The following is a 14812-nucleotide window of genomic DNA, read 5'->3' as shown; positions in this document are numbered from 1 at the left end:
ATGAGAATTTTTCATTGTAGAGTTCAGAGTTAAGGAAGGAAGTGGTAATTATATTGTTAAAAATATAATGAGTAGTTCGTGCATCTTTTTATTTCTTTCTTTTATCATTGATTTTTCTTAAATATTCTATGACATGGCATTCACAACACATAAATTGAACTATCATCTGAAGTAAAACAGCAATGAGATGTTCTTTGGAAGATTAATGCAATTGAAATTTGGTGTGGTCTCCACCTTTTAAAAAATTTCTACCTGTTTCTGAATAGTTTTTGAAGATGTTTTGTTAGTTTCTTGCGCACTGTTTCCCTTAAGAGGGGGCTTATTGGGTCTGCAAGATACTGTTAAAAACTCACAGTTACAGCAACAAGCTAAAGTAAAAAAGATCAATATTTCATTTTAGAATGGTGTTTCAGAAAATTGGTTTAGAACTGCATTTTGATGGTTTGTTTAATGGTCTATTTTTTTCTCCTACAGTATTAGGATGGCTGGCTATTTCTCAACCTGTATTAAAATTTCTGGTGCTTAAGGCAGTAGCTCACTTGGTTTGCAGCTCTAATCTGTGCAACAAATTTAGAATTCCAGATAGTTTGAGGACAAAAAGAATGCATTGCATATTGTGATTTTATTGTTTTGTGTTCTAGGTTGTGTTAAAGATCATTAAACATTACCAAGAAGAAGGACAGGGGAATGAAGTGGTCCAAGGAGTACTGCTGGGTCTTGTGGTGGATGACAGACTTGAAATCACAAATTGCTTCCCTTTTCCTCAGCATACAGAAGATGATGCAGACTTTGATGAAGGTAACAGTTACAGTTTTGTAAAACTTAGGCTAAAAAGAAAATTTGTATGGGCTCGAAAAGACTTTTTTCCCTCACAGTGAGCAGAAGCTTGTATGTACTCAGATTTTTTAAATGGGGCTTGAGGTGTCAGCGTGTTAATCACAGTGCCATCCTGAATATCCAACTTAAAGCTTGTCTTTATAAAGGAAGTTATAGGGGATGAATACTGTATTATATGGACACATTTATTTTAGGATAAGACTGTCCACATAGGAAGTTAAATTAGTTTCCTGTCTATAATTCATAATCACTTTAAAGCTTTTTATGGAAATGGCCGTGCGTATGTGTATGCATACATACACACACATTGGGATGTAGCTTGGCACATGGATTGCCCCTCCATGGATTTATTTGTGCGTGTTAAGTGTTCACTGAAAGCCTGGAGAACAGAGCTTTGTAAGTTTTAAGAGGCTTTGGCTAACTTGAAGTCTGGGTGATCATTTTGCTTTTCCAAGTGAGCTAGAAAGTAGCATGGGTGGTTTCTATCTGTCTCAGTGTTTTTTGCTGGTCCTAGTGATGTTTTGTTACTGACACTGTAAGTTAGTATGACTGGCTTGGCACAGAATGACATCAAATTTATAAAGCAAACTTAAAAGGCTTACAGTTCTAATCTTGATACTGTAAGTATGTGTATGCGTATTTAATGATACTAGCAGGAAAACTTTATTAGGGCATAAAGAGAGTCAGTTTAACGTCAAGAGTAACTAAAGAGGCAATGTAGTCAAAGTAATTGCAGTTGATTCTATCTATTTTGATAATTCAGTTTGAGCAAGATTGCTTAATCTGTAAGTATAAACTGCTTTTTCTTGCTTATAATGAGATCAGGTATTATTAAATTAATATTTTATCTTATAACCAAAGAATCTTATCCTGCTTTTATAGCAGAGATAATTTTAAGAATTCTTTGCAACTTGGTAAGGTTTTGTAGCTGTTTATTGCTTCTTTTGTGGGATTATACAGTTTGCTCAAAGAAAAAAAAATGCAAAACAGAAAGGAATTTTAATTGTCCTACATTAACATGGTGTTTGAATCAGAACTATATTTTGTTAAAGCTTAAAAAATGTTTTAAAGATTCGTTCTCTTCTGGAGCTCTTCAAAGGATTGAAATAATCTAAATTTTTAATTAGACCCCATGCTTCATTTTTTTTGGTAGAAAACGGCTGAATTTTTTCCATGTAGCTGGTAGGAGAGCAAGTATTGAAACGAATTTCTCAGTGTCGGAGATGGATGCAGCTTACCGTAGGATGGCTCCTATGCTGAGCTGTAAGCCTGTGATCTGGTATGCAGGGTTCAACTGTTCCTGTTTGGGAGAAACTTCATTCCAAGAAAGCAATTTTTGGTACCAGTCTTTCTTTTTCGCTTTTTCAGCAAGTAGGCAATAATCCTGGCTTTAAGTAAGGTCCAAAGGCAAAGCTTCTCTCACCCTTAGCTTTTCAGCTTCATGTTCCCATGCTGTGGGCACAGAAAGCAGAGCAAACTCTAACCCTAGTAGGAAGTGAGCCTGTGGCAGTGAAGGTGATGCTTCTGCCTCCAGCAGTGGTGGGGAATCTGCAGCCAGGTCAGGGGAGCTTGCTGAACCCTTTAAGCCAATTCAGGAGACATTTCCTGTTGGCTTCCATCTTCCCTAGCCTCTACTACATGGATCACAGAGATACTGCCTCTGTATTCTTCTCAGTGAAATACACTTAAAGAGACTGAACCATTTAGGAAATGCAAAGTGCTCATGTTCAGTCTGCTGCATTCCCTTTGCTAGGGGTCTGTTCAGCCCTTTAACCTATGTGGTAGAACTTAGGAAAGATGAAAACATGAACAAAATGGCTGTTGAGGTTGCCAGCTTGAGCCTTTGGTGTCTTTTTAGGCTCCTCAGAGTTGTCTTCTGTCTTGCCAACGTGAAAAACAATAGTTTTATAAATACCCCCTGTTTGTTTTCCCTGGAGCTGTGTTTCCCTATGCAAGCATCCTGCCAGATTTTCAAGCTATTTTTTTTTTTTCTTCTAGATGCAGATAATTCAGGTAGAGAAATCTCTTGTTACGTGCCAGAATGTTCAAATTCAGGATACTAAAAACCAGAGAAAGCAAGGCACCTCCTTCCCCCCAAGGCCTGTGTGTTACTTCAGTACCCTCTCTGTTTTTATATATTTGCACAAATTCAGGCCCAGAGATACGGAGGGGAAATATAAGGGCCTTGGCACTTCAGCACTGCTGTCACACAGATTAATACTTAACGTTGTGCTCTGTTGTCAGGATGATGTTGCATTGTCTTCTGCCTTAGTGTAGGCCTTAGTGGTCTTGAGATGATTGTTGTTAAGAGAATTGAACTTTTGTACAGGAGGGTGATATTTGAGCAAACTGATGGAATATTGGCAAGACAAATTTAAGTGAATGTTTTCCTCTTTTAAGCTGTGCAAATCTAATATAAAACACATTTTTGAGGGCGCTAAGAAAATATCCTTAAATTGAGCTTGAAATAGGTATGCATGACATTTAAGAATCAGTTTGATAAAGATGTATTTAAACTTGCTTGTAACAACCATTTCTTCAGATATGCTTAGTTATGCTTTTGTTATGGTGTCATTTTGTCTCTTGCTTCTAACGCCTGAGATAATATCAAATTTCGACTGTTTGCTGTTACAAATTCCTTCAAAACTTAAATTTTTATTTAAAAACGTATCTGAACTTTTTCTTTTCATGCAAGAACATTCTTGAATGCAGCTTGAATTGAACTATTTCTAAAACTACAGAAAACACAAGAGGTTTTTTAGCTTGAAGTAATTCTTATTGGAAATCTGAGGAGGCTATCCACCATTTATGAATTCACAGGTGTTTTTCATCTTAGAAAGTTTCTCCTGCAGTGATGTCTTCCTATGATTCTTTTTACAAAGTGTAATTTTTTTCGTAAGATTTCCTGTCAGGAAAGTCTTAAACACTTGGGTTGGCCTGCTGCAGCATGAGATTTTTAGTGGGGGTGAGAGGGTTCAACCCAGCTCTCTGTTAGAAATCTGTAGGTGAAGTTTAGTTGATGATGTGTGAGCTAATGGAGGAAAATTGCAGAATTGTTGTTGAGTCCTCAGCAAAAGATGCTTCAATGTGAATGTTTGGTATTTTAGGGCTGCACTTTGGGCTTTTGGTAAGGCATTTACTTTTCAGATAATTGTGTTTACTTATTGCTGGTGCACTTAAATCTTCATAGGCATTGACTTTATTTTTCAAAGCACTGATCTTTAATTATATGAAGATACTTTCAGTGATTTACACATACAGCCGCTATTCCTGTGCCCCTGCCTTCCCTTCCCCACATCCTTCACCCCACAGATTCAACTCTTGTTTAGGGAAAATCATATTTCTGCTGTAAGGATTTTTGGCTTAGTTACTGCTGTGAAATTATGCAGTATTCCAGCTTGTCTTGTTAAGGATTGTTTTTTGAGAAGTGCTTTCACTTCAGGGCACTTCCAAGCCCTTCTCTGAGCATAGTTTTGCTGTCTTTCAGTTAAGGTTTACTAAAAACCTTCTTTTCTATATGTTCTTCCTGAGAAATAAATGTGTTTTTCATGTCTGTAAACTTTGTTTCTAAGCAACATGTTAAGTTCAATCCTTTGCACTTAATTGATTTTTTCTTCAGTCATTTTCACTGAGTAGCTTTTCTCCCCACTTAAAGGAAATTTATATTCCCTTCTTGGAAATCCAACTGTTAAAAATGAAGTTTACATCTTGTCACTCATTATAGATGTTGTGAGACATTATTTTGAAACAGATTTATTTCAGTCTGATGTATTTTAGTAACTTAGTTACAAAACTAAGATAATAAATTAAGTCCTGTGGTAAATATGCCAGTCGAAACCTCGAGACAGTTCTATAATTATACATCAAAATAAGTTCTGTATGGTTGTAACTTTTTCTTCTTTTATTAGATTCCCTCTGAAATGCTACAGAAGGAAAGCTGATGCTGCCTTCTCACCCTACCCCCAACATGATTTTTATTTTGTTACTTGAGAACATTCATTTTGGTTTTCAGGTTAGAAGTAGCTAGATGATTAAATGTTCTATTACCTTTAGATTTCTGTGCTTCAGGTTGTATTTAGTTGTGTAATCATTCAGTAACAACTAGAAATAATACAGTGCAACATTTCCACAAACCCACCATTTTTTTAGCCTCAAATGGGTACAGTTGCATGTGGACAAAGGTATTGTAGCTCATAAATAGTGCTTATTCAGGATTTACTTGGCCGGGGCAGCAGCAGTTTGTGCTGCTGAGCCTTACCTGCAGTGCTGCCCGTTTGCTCACCTGTGACACGTGGTCCTTGCAGAAGCAGAGGGCTTCAGGTAGAATCACAGAGTTGTCAAGGTTGGAAGAGAGCTACAAGATCATCATGTTCAACCATTGCCCAGTACTACCACTCTAACCCCTGAGCCACATCACCCGGGACCAGATCCAGATGCCTCCTAAACACTTTCAGGGTTGGTGACTGCCACCTCCCTGGGCAGCATATTCCAGTGCCCAGCTACCCTAACACTGAAAAAAAAATTTCTAATACCTAATCTGCATCTCTCCTGTATCAGTTTAAGGCCATTTCCTCTGGTCCTCTCACTGCAGGCATGGCAGAACAGGGTGGCCCCTGCCTCACTGCACCCTTCTTTCAGATGGTTGTAGAAAGCAATGAGGTTCCTCCTGAGCATCCTCTTTTTGAGTCTGAACAAACACAGCTCCATCAGCTGTTCCTGTAAGACCAGTTTTCTAGACCTTTCATGAGCCTTGTTGCAATAGAGTCCAAATGGACTCTGTGAGGGTTGATTTCTTTTGCCAGTATTGCTATAGAAGTCCTGATGTCATTAAATCACAGCCCCCCAGCAGTGTTGGTTCATCGCCTGTCTGTAAAGGCTCCTGTCCAGGCTACATTTTGTCTGTTTTTCTGACCAGGAGTCAGAAAATCCTAAACCCTAAATCAAAGGTTTTATCATTGTAGGCGTATCTTGTATTTCTCTTGTATTGTTGCATGACAGACCTTGAACATGCAGTGACTCTAACTTAGGTTCTGAATAGGCAGATGCAATTTTAGCTGACTGTTTTTTTCTTCTTTTTTTTGTTTGTATAGGATAATTCTCTTTGGATGTTGTAGCTCATGTGTTTTACTTAAGAAAATTAAATGTTTATGAAATGAAGAAATCAGGTTGCATGAAATTTGAGTTTTATTTCACTAAAGACAGGGACAGATGACCCAAAAGCTCCTAAATCACAGCCTTGGTTCTGGTTCCAGTTGTAGTCCATTTATCTGAGTTCCTCATCCGTGTTTTTCATAAGTCCTGTAGTAATTTAGGAAGAAAGCCTTACTATGTAAATGTTGACTTTTCAATTACTGAGTGCTGGTGAAAGCCTGTCAGGTTTGTGCATGCATTTATGAAGTTTCGCTTTGTTCTCTATGTAAAAAGGATATTGAATTTTGAGGGGGTTTTTTCTGTATCATTTGGGTGTAATGAGTGTGTGAAATAGTCCATAGGCTCAATAAGGTTTAATTTATATAAGGAATTCAGATGATTATGACAGAGGGTGGATGGTCAGTTTTTAAGTACTCAGAATAATCTCATCTGATCTTTGGTATTTTTTTATTTTTTTGTGGATTGCCAGAACTGATATTGAAATATACTGATGGACAAAACATTAGTTATTAGTTGTGCTTAATTGTCATCTAATAAGATGTATCAGATATTCAAGATTCTTTAATAAAACTGCTAATCACACCTGAATTATTTTGTACTTTACCTGTCCCTAGTGCAAGCCCTTGATTTGTTTCCTGAAAGAAAGCTAGTATTGACATGGTTTGTATAATTGTGATGGTTCAGTGGAGTAGCAGGCATGCAGCATGTTAAATGTTTTGCCTAAGTTTTCATACTGTGCAGACTTACCTCTAATGGCTGGAGGTTTTTGTCTTTATTGAGCAGGAAAGAAGAAATCCCAGTAAAAGGCTACTTTATGGGGTGGGGGCCGAAGTGTGCCTTGGGTGTGTGGATGCGTGTACTTGTCTCTATCAGATGCGGCAGTGTATGCCACAGTATGTTTTTGTAGTCACAAGTGCTAAGGAACAGTGCTTTTAATTCTCGTGTCTGGGGCAAGTGAATTGTTGGTGTGTCCCCCCGTGCCCGTGTGTGTGTGTGTCCCCCCGTGCCCCTGTGTGTGTCCCCCCGTGCCCGTGCCCCTGTGTGTGTCCCCCCGTGCCCGTGCCCGTGTGTGTGTCCCCCCGTGCCCGTGCCCGTGTGTGTCCCCCCGTGTCCCTGTGTGTGTCCCCCCGTGCCCGTGTGTGTGTGTCCCCCCGTGCCCGTGTGTGTGTCTGTCCCCCCGTGCCCGTGTGTGTCCCCCCGTGCCCGTGTGTCCCCCCGTGCCCGTGTGTGTGTGTCCCCCCGTGCCCGTGTGTGTCCCCCCGTGCCCGCGTGTGTCCCCGTGCCCGTGTGGCCGCGGCGCCGGGCGGAGCTGCCGTCAGAGGGCGCTCGTACCCAGCGCACGGCCCCAGCCCTCGCCGCCTTCCCAGCCGGGAGCCCTGGGGGCTGCGGCAGCGCGGAGGGTACACGGTACCTTCATCTGATAAAGTGCACGTAATCTTTTACACAAATGAATTGAGAAAATATGTTACAAAGTGCACTGACTATCCCGGCTCGTGTTTTTTCGGTTCTTAAATCAGCCTAAATGTGCTGTGTGCTCTGAGGCTCGGCATAGATGGGAAGAATTTGATTCAGACCTCCTATGTGTGGGTATCCTAAAAGCAGGACAGGAGCTTGCTTGTTCTGCGGGTTTGCATCTTTGCCTCCCAATTCTACCACGTGTAAGAAAGAGGAGGCAGCAACTGTGATGGAACCCCTTGGCTTATCTAAGGGGATTTATAGTACTGAACTGTGCTCTCTTAAAGATGGTGTATCAACTCTTCCTTTTTGACAGTATTGCACAAACTGCTTGAAATGCTTTGTTTACTGCATTTCTGGATTTTCACGTTGATTTTTACCGTAGGGGCAATGCTTTAAAGTGGTAGGCTAATCCTTTTGTTCAACATCTAATTCTGTATTAAAAAAGAGAAATCATTTTGCTCTTTAAAGTACCACGCATATTACATTTTATTTAAACCAGGTTCCACTGAAATTTTGCAATTTTGCTGCAAAAGAAGTTAGTGTAATTTGATTTCAAATGCAAAATATTCCACTAGCTCTCAGCTTTTTTATTTTTTTTAAGAAAACATATTTCATGGCATTTTTCCTTGAGCAATTTTAAACAGAAAAACATAGCCTAAAATCTGTCATGGGTTGTTTGATTTTTTTTTTTTTCCCCGTGATTCACAATTGCAGGCATATTATTATCATACTTAATGAACTTCCATGCTGTACTTTACTGAAAAGTGTATTTAAGAAGTTTCACTTGCTTAGCTGGAAAATTATGTTAAAGAAGCATCTGTTTTAAGAGATAGGTAGTTTAGATGTATGCAACCATTTTTTAGCAGCATTAGAATGAGCTGGGAGATTGTCTCCAACTCAGCTATGCATTTAAGCATTTCATTACATGGAAGATTTCAGCTTGAAACCAGGAATTTTTACTTGATAGCTTGTGTTCTATCTTAGCTGTATTCTTTATTTAAAATCATGATATAGAATAATTTAGTTTGTTATATGGGTATTTCATATAATTTTGTAAGACTTGCAGAAACTCATTAATTTTTATGTGGTCAGCAATATGAAAGCCCAGTTTCTTTTGCCTTCAGTTTTGGTAAAATATTACAAATGAGCCATTCTGAATTTAATTTTTTTGGTGCTAATATAATCAGCTCAGCTTTGACTAAAGACATAAAAGTGCGCAGAAGCGGATAACCAATTAAATAATGGAAGTGTGTGTGTGTATATATGTATACTTAATACCTGTTCTTGTGGCTACCTCTGTGTTTGAAGGAACTAAAGCTTCATCCAGAAGGAAGCCCAAACCATATGAAGACAACATTGTCAGTGCAGCTAAAACCTTTCAACTTCTTCATCCTTGATTATTATTCCTTGATGTTGGACAATGTGGTACAGGAGTGGCTGTTTCCACTGGACTGCCTGGATCACACTCTGTGCTTTTTGCATGTCTTGCTTCAGCCTGTAGCATGTCCTTTCTTAAGGGACCAATTGTTTGTGGTCCTTGTGGTCCCCCTCAGTCTTGGCCATACATTTGGACTATACGGTCATTTGTTCTTTTCCCAATAGGACTGGACCCAAGAGGAAGAGAGAGATCTTTTAACGCCTTCTTATTACCTCTTTCCATTCCCCCTCCTTTCCTTTTTTGCTAATGCAAGTATTTAGCCATTTCCTTTCCCAAAGAATGCTGTAATTAAGTTGAGGGAGCTGAAGGAAAGCACAGCAAAATGATCAAATCCCCTATTTTTTTTTCTGAGAGCTAAAATTAAGGAAATGCCTATAGTGCTATTGAAAAGCAGTTCAAATCAATACATCTGTGTGAAAGGTAATAGAAACTGATTGAAATAAGTAGTAGCAGTAAATTATGAAAAATAATTTTCATTCTTATTTCTTGTTCAATAGTGTTTTATGTATTTATCAACTGCATAATGTGGAAAAATTATGTAGCATTATTCTCTAAGTAAATGTTCCATACTCAAAGTATAGTACACATGAAACCTAAGTTGCACCTCTTTTGTTCATAGTGTTTGCATTTGTTTTACTGATGGAAAGGCAGAGACAAGAAACTGGCCCAAGGTTGACGGCTGAATATGGAATTAAATACTTGAGGAACAGACTTGAAATCCATTTTGCTGGCGGGAAACCTACTACAGCAGTGGAGTTAGAGATAGAAGAATTTTTTTCATAAAAATATAGAACTTTTAAAGATCTTCTAGAAAAATACTAGTCTTTGATGGAAAAGAGAAAAATCCTTAGTAGAGTTTACATTCGTATCTTTATTTTAGTATTAGTTGTTTATGACTAGTATGTGTTGTGAAATCCAGTGGTGCAGTCAAAAATATATGGAGAAACTGAGAAAGCTCAAACTGAGCAGATCTTGCTTATCTCTGTAGTTTCAAGGTAAGCTGGTATATAGAATCTTAATATCAGCAAAATTTAAGAAAATAAAAGCTTCTTTAAAGCTCTACTGAAGATGAGCAGGGTGTGCATAGTTGCATATGTAATACTGTATGGTAGCTTAAATTTATATAGTTCCTTATGGACTTTGTCCACAAAATGTATTTATTGCAGAGAAGGCTCTCACCCATCTAACTGAAGAAATTTACTCTGTTTTGGTTTGTGGTGTGTGGGTCGATAAGTTGCTGTAGTATGCAGCTTGTCTTTTGTTTCACTGTGCTGAATACACAGTTTGATTTCTTTTATTGGATTACATGCTTCAGTACAGCATAAATTCATGCAGTAGAAAAACATACATGAAAATAGGTTGTTTACAGTAAAATACTTCTATGTTTTTTTAAGTTTAGTGTGGTAAATCCTCTGTACGTATTTATAGCCAGTATGCAGCCGTGTGGAGTTCTAGTCAGTAATAAAAATGGAAAGATTTCTTAAAACTTTTTTGAAAAAGAAGACAGGCATGTTCTTTGTGTGATATATTTAGGTCAAAAGGGACATCTGCTTAGGATAATTTTTTAACACTTGCTAACAATCCTAATATAATACGGCCTATTCATCAGTCATATTGTTCTTGACTTGGCTAGCATGGATTTTAGTGATTCCCGATGTGCATTTAGACTCTCTTAATTGCTAGTTTCTTGCTGTTCTATCTTATTGTTTTGTAGGACAATGCATAAGCGGGCACAGAATAATCAAAATGGTTTCCCTGGCCATATTAGGCACCTAACAAGAGATCTATTTGCTGTGCAATGTGTGCATGTTTTTGCAAGTAGAAGTCTTGTTGAAACAAAATAAATCATACCAGGGAAGTAATTCAACAGTATTTGAACATGCTAGTCAGTGTCTGTGTGTATATATATGTATATATTTATATATACAAACCTGATCCGTGTGGTGTGTCTTGCAGGTTTTATAGTGTTCTTTTATGCAGCAGAGAAGTTGGAGGGGTGAGGGAGGAACTACAGACCCTGAACATCAGGATTTTGAAGTTCTCAATAAACTGTTAAATTGTGCCAGTTTTGTGTCTTTGGTTGAGAAACAAAAGCTTGTTTAGAGATATTTGCAGTAGAGCTGAGATCTAATCTTTTAGGTTTTAATGAACTCAGAATTTCACTTAGCTGCAAGGCATTTGACTCCTGAAGAGGTGCTTGAATTGTTCTTGCAGCTTGCACACGTGAGGCAGATTGTGCTGGGCTTCATTGTTTGAGGGGAGAGATGTTATGTTGAGGATTGGGGTTTGATGTTAGTGAAACAGGAAAACTGACCAGATAAAATTTGGCAAAACTATTGAAAGGGGTATTTGCTATTTGACTTCCACATGTAGATAGAAATACATTTTTTTTCCTTTCCCTGACTGTGTTGGTTTTTGTTTTTTTTTCTTTTTCCCAGTTTGTATTGCTCCATAGTACTCTTACCTACTGATATAATTATAGCTGTTTAATGCTTTAGGATAACTCTTATAATAATTAAGTGTTTTATCTTGATCTGTTTTCTGCCACTCTCAACTGTTCGTGATAGTGAAAGAAAAAAAAGCTAGAAATTGTAGCTTTTGTAGCAGTTTGGAGGCACTGCTTTCTTTGTAACTTACTCCAGGTGTTGAATCTTGGTTAAAAGTAAACATTCTGATCCCTCTGATCAATTTTGGGAAGAACAAAACAATTTTATTTTCTAGATCTGTTACTCTCAACTAAGACTCAGTTGTCTTAGCCAAGCACAGTCGATCTTTAAAATCCTGCATAGCTGCAAAACATGAAAATTGTTTGTTGTTGGTTTGTTGTTTTGTTTTGGGGTTTTTTTTCCAATTCTTTTAGTGATTTTTACTTCTGTTCTAGCAAAACATGTTTAGGAAGACTGGTTTGGACTATTAAAGTAGTGCCAATAATCGAGAATAAATCAGCCTGTGACTGTGAAGTCAGTTGTTGAGTACAGTTGAAAGACCATGGTCTACACAAATGTTGATTTCATTCAGAGTTTAAATCTGTAGCTATGTGGCTTAATTGAAGTATTTTACTGGACTTGATATTTGTTCTCCACATTGAATAGTTGAAATTTTCATTCATCTATGCACAGTTGATTAAAACAGTTTGGCAAAAAGTGTGTGTAAACTACTTTACTTAGAGTATACGTGTTGTTTAAGCAGAGAACTGCTGATTTTCTGTAACTGCAGCCTGGGAGAAACAAACAAGGAAAGACTGAGAAGGGAACCAAAGACGCTGTTGTAAGGATGCAGTTTGGACACTGGGTGCCACTCCTGGTACACACTGAGGCTTGAAAGCCTTTCTCACACAGTGGAACAACAGGCACTTGTAAAAATGGAGGTCTTTGTTACTCAGGAAATTCTGAAGGTCTTCGTCCCGTGAGCCTAGTGGTTCTTGTAGTTGAGAAACGTTTTCCTCAGTCCTACAAGGAGTAACTAAAGATATAAGGGAAGGAATTTTTTTGTTGTCGTTATTTCAGTTCTACTGAGCATGATTTTCTAGACTTGATACATTGCTGTCTAGTTACATTCCTCCCATCAGGTATAAGAAAGACAAGGATGCAACACCAGCTATTCAGGAACTAGACCAAATGTGACAATTCTCAGAAATAGAAAAATAATTGCAAGACCAAAAAATGTTAATGAAATGTCTATCTGCAAGACTATGTATATATATATACATGTGTGTGTATATATATACAATTTTTTATATGTAGTTTCATTCTGTCATGTGCTTTCTTTTTAGATTAGTTCAGTGTCAAATTGATTTGGTGTTACTGATAGAAGACTAGAGGAAAGGACAGTTGAGGACGGGTTTGGGATTGGTCAATTTACTAGACTTGAAGGCAGTGATGGTTTCCAATAGGCACCAAGTGTTGAAGATATGAGGAATGCTGATGAGATGCAATAAGGAGTGGGAGTAAGAAATGTTTAGATGTAAATTGGAATGAGGTTAGGGCTCCCACCCTGAAAGCTGTGTAGCTCTCAAACTAGGAAGCGTGACCTGATTTATGCTTTACTGTGCTCATGCCCAGAGGCGTCAGCTGGCTCTGGGTGTCCTGAACATTATACAAACACATACTTGCTCAAACATTTTAGAAACAGCACAGCACTTTAGGTGTCCAGTTCTTAATGGCTTTCAGTGGAATATTGTTGGCATCTCTACCTGGCTAATTTGGAAACTGAAATTTCGGTTATAACTGAAAGGCAAGTGGGGGTTTGGAAGGCGAAATACCATAGCATTTTAGAAATGTTAGACCTCTAAACCTGATTTCCATGCAAAAATTTTGTCTCTTTTGTATGAAAAGAAATGAAAATAGTGGGTCAGAAGATAAAATGTGCTTGGAGGGGAAGCAAGACACTACTTGAAATGATGAATGACAGGGTGGGTGATGAGGAAGCGCTTTGTAAAATTCTACTTTGATGCAATGGTGTAAAATTAAAAACAAAATGTCCCTCTATCCTCAAGTGTAGGAATTTGAGCTCTTGGTTTTAATTTTAAAAATGACATTTGAAAAAAGGTTCTTGCTATTCACAGTGCTTCACTGTATGATACTTGATCAAATCTTCCAAGACATTTTTCTTGGAATGTTTCAAGTGAAAAATTAATTAATGTATTCGGATGCATAAAGCACAAAGTTAAAATGAAGAATAAATGTCAAATGAGCTTTTTTTCTCTTTGCCTGCTTGCTGCCAGAGCTTATAGTAATTTTTAAGGTAAAGACTTCCATAAGTAGTTAAAAATTTTGACTGTTTTTACATGAAACTTGCAGATTAAGTCTCTTAAAGTTGACGTTAAATTTGTAAATTTTTTGGACTTTTTTGGATAAACATATTGGCCCACAGAAAACTATGGCAAATATGAGTCATTTGGTATTCCTCTGTAATTAGCTAAGCTTTATGTAGATGGTGAATAATACAAAGACACACTGGTTTCTGTGGTTTTGCCAACTGTGGCGAAATGCCCGATTTTAAAATGAGTATTTTTTAACCTTTTTTTTTCTTTAATATTAGAGCTTCTTATCAAAAGGCACCAGATACATAAACAGAGCCAGAAATGAAAGAACTGGCACAAACCTTTTGTTGACACCTGGAAATCTATTAAATGGGACACTTGAAATAATGAGTACGGCATATGATAAGCTAGAGCCACCTGGGTTTTATTGGGCTACTCGATGCTTTGATCACAACTTTATTTAAAGAGGTGTCTGTTTACAGCATCAGTGTTCCTTGTCATCACTGTGATTTAGATTTTAATCTGACACAATACAAAGAGGAATTGCAAAAAATCAAGACAGTACTCAAATGGGAAACTGGTATGGGAGAGATGCTAGTTCAGTGTGTCAACCTGGGAACAAAAGCACCTGTTAAACAAGACCTGTAATCTGAAAGAGCAGTAGATGACTTTCAGCAGATCTGGGACACATCATGCCATGGAGAGAGTGGTAATAACTCAGACTTGCTGGGAGCAGACAGAGAAATTTACATGGAATGGGGCACTGCCATCTCGGACATAGGAACCAGGGTAAATGTCAGAAGGACATGTGTATGTTCATGTGGTGCAGCCATGTCCCTTAGGAGCTGATGTCACAGGGAGTCATGGCTATAGGCCTGGTGCACAGCTCTGACATGTACTTCTGGTCCAGCCTCGGGTTCCCAGGACAGCCTTTTGTACAATGCAGACATGCTCCTTAAGATTCCCTTTTGCTTTCTCTTCTTGCATTTAAATGGCACTTTAACATGAAAGAAGGAGCGCTTGGGTCCAGCCTCTGATCCTGCTCATTCTTGCTAATAAATTAATAAAATTGGATCCATCTTAATACCTTAAATAGGGGAAAGATCTGTTTGTATTCTTTCTATTGATAGAATTTTGATACAGTTTTGCAGACATGAAATAAAGCC

At 38.0% G+C, this 14812-nt stretch overlaps 1 protein-coding gene across 1 annotated transcript in view; it reads left to right on the top strand.

The window, feature by feature from the left end:
• Positions 1-14812, top strand: part of EIF3H (eukaryotic translation initiation factor 3 subunit H) — a 96885-nt gene that overhangs the window by 19825 nt on the left and 62248 nt on the right. Inside the window, exon 2 of the mRNA XM_042036026.1 lies at positions 642-798. Coding sequence (XP_041891960.1) covers positions 642-798 — 157 coding nt within the window. The remainder of the gene's footprint in view (positions 1-641; positions 799-14812) is intronic.

This window comes from Corvus kubaryi, unplaced genomic scaffold (assembly GCF_017639235.1).
Source record: "Corvus kubaryi isolate FWS band 111438036 unplaced genomic scaffold, C.kubaryi_AGA036_p1.0 37385, whole genome shotgun sequence".
Lineage (NCBI taxonomy): Eukaryota > Metazoa > Chordata > Aves > Passeriformes > Corvidae > Corvus > Corvus kubaryi.
Note: the sequence above shows the minus strand (reverse complement) of the source record. Positions and strands in the feature narration are given on the sequence as shown.